This window comes from Sinocyclocheilus anshuiensis, unplaced genomic scaffold, assembly GCF_001515605.1.
Source record: "Sinocyclocheilus anshuiensis isolate Anshui unplaced genomic scaffold, SAMN03320099.WGS_v1.1 scaffold795, whole genome shotgun sequence".
NCBI classification, from domain to species: domain Eukaryota; kingdom Metazoa; phylum Chordata; class Actinopteri; order Cypriniformes; family Cyprinidae; genus Sinocyclocheilus; species Sinocyclocheilus anshuiensis.
Window position 1 is genome coordinate 256488 of NW_015549596.1, and position 7835 is coordinate 264322.

Consider the following 7835-nt stretch of genomic DNA (forward strand, 5'->3'; position numbering starts at 1 on the left):
TACACACACACACACACACACACACACACACACACACACACACACATATATATATATATATATATATATATATGTTCGATTCACTAAAACAGTCTGATTCAAAAGCCACTTGTTCGGGAATCGTACCACATTGGTCAGACTGTATGTGTTTGATTCACTAAAAAGAGCCGATTCGTAAAAGTCCTTGTTTGGGAATCAGGCTACACTTTTTGCGCTTTATGTCTGATTCCCTACAAAGAACCAATTCATAAAATTAATTGGTTCGGGAATCAGACTTCACTGGTTGCACTTTATGTTTTCAATACACTAACAAGAATCAACATTAAAATATTTGTTACCTATTGACTGATTTCCTTTCCAGCAACTCCTGAAGAACGGCGAGGCGATGAACTGTCCCAAATGTCAGGTGATTGTCCAGAAGAAGGACGGCTGTGACTGGATCTGCTGTCTGATGTGTAAGACCGAGATCTGCTGGGTGACCAAACAAGCCCGATGGGGACCTCAGGTCAGACACTAAACTACATAAATCATTAGTTCAGTGATTCACAAACATCAGATGGCTAACCTGGACCTGGTTTTGGTTCCTCAGGGTGCTGGAGACACATCAGGTGGTTGCAGATGTCGAGTCAACGGAGTCCTCTGCCATCCACGCTGCCAGAACTGCCACTGAACACCGGCGGCATCGCTGAATGCTGCTGATTCAACAAGCAAAAACCTGTGCTACAGCAAAAAAACACTTATAAAATAATCCAGGTAGGGCTGATGTGCAACATACAGTTTGCGATTATTGCTTTAATATGTTCGTTAAGTCTAGTCATATCACTGGCACATTAATCCAGATGTCTGTATTTAATTGATATGTTCTATGACTAAATATTCAGAACATGTTTACAAAATTAAAATATTTGAGGTTTCATGGGATAGTATAAACTGATGAAAAAGTGACATTTTGAAAATATACGTGAAATGGTCTTAAATCACTACCATTTTCTGGCAAACTGATGCTCTGGGACTTTGTGCAATGATATAGTAAGAGGAAAGCATTATTGTGTTTAAATCTTGATTTCTTTTAAGGCCATTTTTGTTTAGAATCCAAAGATTTTTTGTTGTTGTAATATCATAGCAAAATATGCAATATGGAACAGTGAAGTAACAACAGAAGAAAACAACATATTCAAGATTAATTTAAATGTAGAAAAATGCAAGTTTGTAATCAAATGAGTAGTTGCGCCTTTTATGATGAATTAAAAATGCTTAATTATTATAATAAAAATATTCCAATATTTTCTTATATTCCATTTTTTTATTAATGCTGAAGCATTTTTAGTATGTTGTTGACAATATTGTTTTCTTTACAATATTTTATGATTCAATAAAGCAGCTGGTATGCAAAAATGGAGCTTATGCAAATTATTTTATATATTATTTTATACAAATAAAATTAAATAAATCACCTTTAAACAACTCAATGTAAATAATAATTCACATAAAACCAATGCAGAATTTATCTCTTCTTTTTATTTAAACGTATTTAGCAACATGGTCAACTGTGACACATTAACTTGAGCGAACCAGAGACAACTTATGACAATCTCTCAAAGTGCAAAAAATAAGCAAGAAGCGTGTTCTTTAGTGCAAAATTAATACAAAATCAAAGCATAAACAGTAGCGCTGTATGGATGGCAGCATGTTATTTCAATAAATCATGATTCAATAATGTTTTCAACCAAGCAGTGTTAGAATCCTGAAAAATATCCACTTGAATGTTACTCTAAGCTTAGAAGATGATGTTTAATGGAAACGATCAGCATTTAAACAACAAAAAACTATGTGCCATGATTCAACACCGATCTGGAGTTCAATTAGAGAAACTACCAAATTCACATTCAACGATTACACACTCCAGAATCAAGAAATCTCAAGTTTGTTCATCAGCTGAAGTTATTCCGAAGTGGTTTCAATTCCAGCTGAGATTCGTGAAAACGGCACGTTATGTACTAAGATCAGCACTTATCACAAAAATACAGTAATTAAGGTGATTCGGAGAGAAAAAAAACTGAAATGTAGTGAAAAATAACCTTAAAAAAAAAACATACAAATTATGAACATAATAAGATGGTTCGTTAACTGCTTTCATAAATTGTTTCTTTCATAACTCTACATACACTTGACAAAAAAAAATTCCTGCCCATAAGGGGTCCTGAACTAGATTCAATTTCCAATTCTACAAACAAGGGCTCTAAATATATTTTGGTCTCGATATATTAGTTTTAAATTTTTTTTATTTAACAAAGTACATGCCGTCTCAATCATGAACCACAAGTTGAGCAAATTTCTGAATACATTTCTAAAAAAGCTCTTGTGAAATTGTTGATTTTGAGTTTTTGTTTGAATGTTGTTTTTGTACGTGAATTTAAAACAAATTGTCGCAAAAAGGAAAAAGCTTTACAAAGGATTTTTATACAAGCAGACTTGCGCAAACTATTATTGAATTTGGTTTGACAATTTATGGAAAAAATGTTTTTTAAACACTGTACATAAATGTTGTTTTTGTACATGAGTTTCAAAGCAAAAACTCCTTTAAACTATTGTTATGTACATGGCTCACAAAAACACTTATGTAAACGGTTTGCATTCAGTTTGAATTTTAAAAGAAAATTTCTAACTATCATTATTCAATTGTTGCATTCTATTTAGTGTGACAGTTTAGATAAAAACTGTATTATGAGCAATGTCAATACTAAATAGTTGATAAACTGTTAAACATATAATGTACATGAATTTTGAAAGAAATAGTTCCCCCCCAAAATAAAAATTTGCTGAAATTTTACTCACCCTCAGGCTGTCCAAGATGTAGATGAGTTTGCTTCTTCATCAGAACAGATTTGGAGAAAATTTGTATTAGGCTACATCACTTGCTCACCAATGGATTCATTGCAGTGAATGGGTGCCGTCAGAATGACAGTCCAAACAGCTGATAAAAACATCACAATAATTTAAAACATAGCTTCTGACCAAAATATGAGTCCATGATTTAAATAGTCCTGAGAGTCCATATTTATCTCCTGATAACACAACTTTTTCACTGGAGAAAGCAATATTTTGAATAGAGGACTCGAATTGTAGCTGGAAGCAACAGTTAAAAGTTAGTAAAAAACATCTTAATGGATTTGTTTCTTACAAACACACAGCTTTTCACTTCACAAGACATTAACTGATGGACTGGAGTGGTGTGGATTCCTTGTGGATTATTGTGATGTTTTTATCAGCTGTTTGGACTCTCGTTCTGACGGCACCCAATCACTGCTGAGGATCCAGTAGTGTGCAAGTGATGTATTTCTACATTTCTACAAATCTGTTCTGATGAGGAAACAAACTCATTAACATCTTGAATGACCTGAGGTAAGTACATTTTCAACAAATTATCATTTAAATCATTTAAATGCAACCTCATAACTTCTTTAGTTTTTAAATGTTGTGAGTTTTATTTGTTTTTATGTAATTTTATTTAATTGCCATTTATTTTTATTTCATTTTTTAGTAATTTTAGTACTTCAGTTTCAGTTAGTTGCAACATTTCTAGCTTTTCAAGTGTACGTTTTTCATCTAATATTTATTTTATTTTTAGCTGTATTTCAGTTATCAAAAACATCAAATTTTAATTTTAGATAACACTCACAGCTACTGATTTGGAATACTCTAAAGGCAGCAACTTTGCAAGCCACACAAGAGGCTCACTGCTGAGAGCGAGAATATTTGCAGCAAAATGTCATCTTTGTGTGAAAGACAAAAAGAATGTTTTTAACTATATACACAAAAATTAGCTCAGATCGTGTTTCATATATGAGGCGTGAAGTGTACATACCTCCACTGTACATCCAGGAAACATTTTTATCGTCTACTGAAGAAAGTGATATACTTTGCTCAATATCCACACCTCATTCGATGGGAAAAAAAAATCTTGTTTAATTACAGTAACTACCCGCACAATATTTTATTTATTAGTCTGACAAGTATAAATACTAAAAAAAAAAAAAGGTAAAATAACAATATTCAGTCCTCAAAACGAGATGCTGTGGTTTGGCTCCTTCACGGGAAGAGTAAGTCTAGTTTCGGAGCCCATTCCAGGGCAGAGTTTACCACGGCTAAAGCGGCGGCCCCCAGTGCCACAGTCAACCCCATGACCGCCAGACGCATGAAGCGGCGCGCCGTGGGCTGGACGACTGCTACGCTTCCTCGCTGTGCCTCCAGTGCGTGCTGCAGCTCTTTCCGTCTCTGCCGGAGCACTGTGTCCGGACGCTGCTGCGTCGACGCCAGCTCGAAGTCTTTGAAGGTGGAGACGGCAGTCCTGGACAAAAGACAGTGGTTTGTGGGACATGTTTGTTGTGAGGAAAACATTCAGAGTGAGGGAGATTGGCTTACAGCTGATTGCGCTCTCTGGCCAGCTCAGACGGAGGGAACTGGACGAACAGATCTCCGGCGCGGCTGATAAGCGTCTCGTACGGCAGGTCCTCTGGGATGCGGGACAGGAGATGGTGCATCATGGCCATGTCACACTCACAGTCCAACACCTCCTCCTCTCGATGCAGCACGATCTGAAAAGAGACAAAATGACGCTTGCTTTGAAATAGAGTCAGACTGTGCTCGAGCTTTTGGATTTCTACTGAATCTTATTATGTATATTGATAATGTAAAATCTCTCAATTTTATTTATCCGTAGTCTAATGTGAAAATCTCACTGTCAAGTCATTTTTAACATTTTTAAACATGACACTTTAAAACGGATTTTTCATGGTAGTATTAAAACAGATACTACTATTATGTAACTACTAACAAATTTGTATTTACAATTTACTTTACAATTTAAATATAATCTAAATTTATGCTACTACTAGAAAATATTTCATGAGAATAAGATTTTTGCATTATGGTAATTACAATGACAATTTTTAATCTTATTTGTTTTATGTAAATGGGATTTTTTTATTATGATACAGACAATCAGATTTTTAAATAGCAAATAATATCTAATGTTATGTTACTATAAAGACAATAAGGTTTTTTTCCATTACAGTAATGATTTTTTTTATATATTAAATGATATCTTGATTTTTGTTACGTAATGACAATGATTTAATATTTTAATTAATAAATTTTTTTGTTAATCTATACATTTTTTTTTGCATTATGGTAATAATGATTCTTAAAAATATCAAACAATATCTTGTTTTATGTTAAGTTAATAATAATTTTTGTGCATTATGAGACTGACAATGATTTTTTTAAATATTAAATAATATTCAATTTGAAGTTACTCTAATAACAATGCGGTTTTTTGCATTACGGTAATGACATTAATTGTTTAAATATAAAGTTTTATGTTACTTAATGATAATGAGTTTTTTTTTTTGCATTATAGTAATAATAAAGATTTTTTTTTTTAATATTAAATAATCTCTCACTTCATCCTACAGTAATAACATTGAGTTTTTTGCATTATGGTAATGACAATGAGATTGAAAAAAAAAAATTAAATAATATCTCACCTCATGTTACGGAAATAACAATGAGGTTTTTTACATTATGGTAATGACAATATTTTGTTACGTAATGACAATGATTTAATATTTTAATTAATACATTTTTTTGTTAATTTATACATTTTTTTTTGCATTATGGTAATAATGATTCTTAAAAATATCAAACAATATCTTGTTTTATGTTAAGTTAATAATTTTTGTGCATTATGAGACTGACAATGATTTTTTTAAATATTAAATAATATTCAATTTGAAGTTACTCTAATAACAATGCGGTTTTTTGCATTACGGTAATGACATTAATTGTTTAAATATAAAGTTTTATGTTACTTAATGATAATGAGTTTTTTTTTTTGCATTATAGTAATAATAAAGATTTTTTTTTTTAATATTAAATAATCTCTCACTTCATCCTACAGTAATAACATTGAGTTTTTTGCATTATGGTAATGACAATGAGATTGAAAAAAAAATATTAAATAATATCTCACCTCATGTTACGGAAATAACAATGAGGTTTTTTACATTATGGTAATGACAATAAAAAAAAATTTAAATCTGAAATATCTCACTTTATTCTATAGAAATAACAATTATTTTTTTTGCATTATGGTAATGACAATGATTTTTTTAATACTATATAATATTTGATGTTACTGTAATGACAATGAGATTTTTTTGCGTTAAAGTAATAATGAATTTTTTTAAAAATATTAAATATCATCTCACTTCTTGCTATGGTAATAACAATGAGTTTTTGCATTATGGTAATGACAATGAGATTTAAATTTTTTTTAAACCATATCTAATTTTACAATGTTAAATATTAAACCAAAATCTTAATGATCCTAAACTGGGCTGTTTAATTTTCTTTACACAAAATATTATTTCTTCTTTTTTTTTTTTTTTGGTGGTGGAATTCACTCTATATAAAGCTATTAGTATTTAGTCTCTGACCTACTTCTTGTCAAACATCAAAACTCCAGGTTTATGAAGACTGCAGGTGGCAGAACACAGTACTTTACTGTTCAAAAGACAAATAGTCTCGACATGAAAGAATGTGTCAATTATTTATTCAGAAGGAACAACACAGCCTGATTCAGGCCTAAAAATAGCTGACCCACTTCTGCTGAACATCAGAAACCAGAGACTCAAAGCTTCAGAAGATGGTTTAATGGTGACAAACGGAAACGTACCACAGCAGCAAAGTAGATGGGCATGAGGGGATGGCAGGCCAGGAAGAAGTCATACAACCGAACCACATGACGGAAATCTGACAGCACATGTCCGAACCAGGTGATGAGCCAGCTGAGGGCGAAAATGGTGCCGACCTCGGCTCTGCAGACAAAATAAAGACATTTATCTCAAACTATACAAGCCAATAAAGAACACCGGTCATCATTCTTTCAGGAGATGCTGTTAAAGTTACAGAATGATGAATGTGGTAAAAAAAACAATCCAACCATTGTGCTTCAACATGCAGACAAACATCGAAACAACGTCTACTCACTGCTGCATGAAGTCGTACACTTCAGGGTTGACTCTCTCGATTATGGGCATCAGGTAGTTCAGGATGTGTTTGGTGTTGTCCATAGTGGGGTCCATAAAGTCCCTGTAATGTAGATTAAATGGATGAAAAATATCAACCAGACATTACAAACAAAACATCATTTCAAGACAATGATTTGTCCTGTCTATAATACAGTAACTGAAGAAATGATTGCCCACCCCCCCCCATTTATTTTCAGAATGCAGAATAAATGCCCATACAAGAAATGTATAAATAAAATACGTATAAATATTTTCAAATGTAAATAGAATTGAATTATTTTAATGACTATTTAAACAATAATAACAATATATTGATTGTTATATTTCAAACATGAATGAAAGATGTATCGAATGAATATAATTAAATTATATTTAATATATTGTTTGTACATTATATTGAATATTAATTCAATAATAATAATAATGATATATTTTAAAATTACAGTAATAAGAATGAGATTTTGTTAAAAGGTAATTGTGCTTGATTATCTTGAAAACAATATCATAGGTTTTAAAATTGAAACAATACTGAATATTATTAAATGGTATCCAATACATTATATGTAGATTACACTTATTAATAATTAAATAATAATAATAATAGATATTTTTGGAATACAGTGAATTAGATTTTTTGTTGAAGGTAATTGTGCTTGACTATGCTGTACATAATATAAATATTTTAAAATATTTTATAATAATGAATAAAAGTAAATTATATTGAATACATTATATGTTGATTAT

At 31.4% G+C, this 7835-nt stretch overlaps 2 protein-coding genes across 4 annotated transcripts in view; one reads left to right on the plus strand and one right to left on the minus strand.

Moving 5' to 3' along the window:
• LOC107658397 (ranBP-type and C3HC4-type zinc finger-containing protein 1-like) overlaps positions 1 to 1262 on the plus strand; it is an 8676-nt gene extending 7414 nt beyond the window's left edge. For all 3 annotated transcript variants that reach the window (XM_016446927.1, XM_016446928.1, XM_016446929.1), the window contains 2 exons: positions 362 to 505; positions 590 to 1262. In XM_016446927.1, coding sequence (XP_016302413.1) covers positions 362 to 505; positions 590 to 670 — 225 coding nt within the window. In that variant the 3' untranslated portion in view covers positions 671 to 1262. The remainder of the gene's footprint in view (positions 1 to 361; positions 506 to 589) is intronic.
• Positions 1263 to 4074: 2812 nt separating this feature from the next.
• LOC107658381 (TBC1 domain family member 20-like) overlaps positions 4075 to 7835 on the minus strand; it is a 9849-nt gene continuing 6088 nt past the window's right edge. Inside the window, exons 5-8 of the mRNA XM_016446897.1 lie at positions 7051 to 7152; positions 6737 to 6878; positions 4423 to 4595; positions 4075 to 4348 (exon numbers count right to left, since the gene is read on the minus strand). Of these exons, the coding sequence (XP_016302383.1) occupies positions 4090 to 4348; positions 4423 to 4595; positions 6737 to 6878; positions 7051 to 7152 (676 nt within the window). The 3' untranslated portion in view covers positions 4075 to 4089. The remainder of the gene's footprint in view (positions 4349 to 4422; positions 4596 to 6736; positions 6879 to 7050; positions 7153 to 7835) is intronic.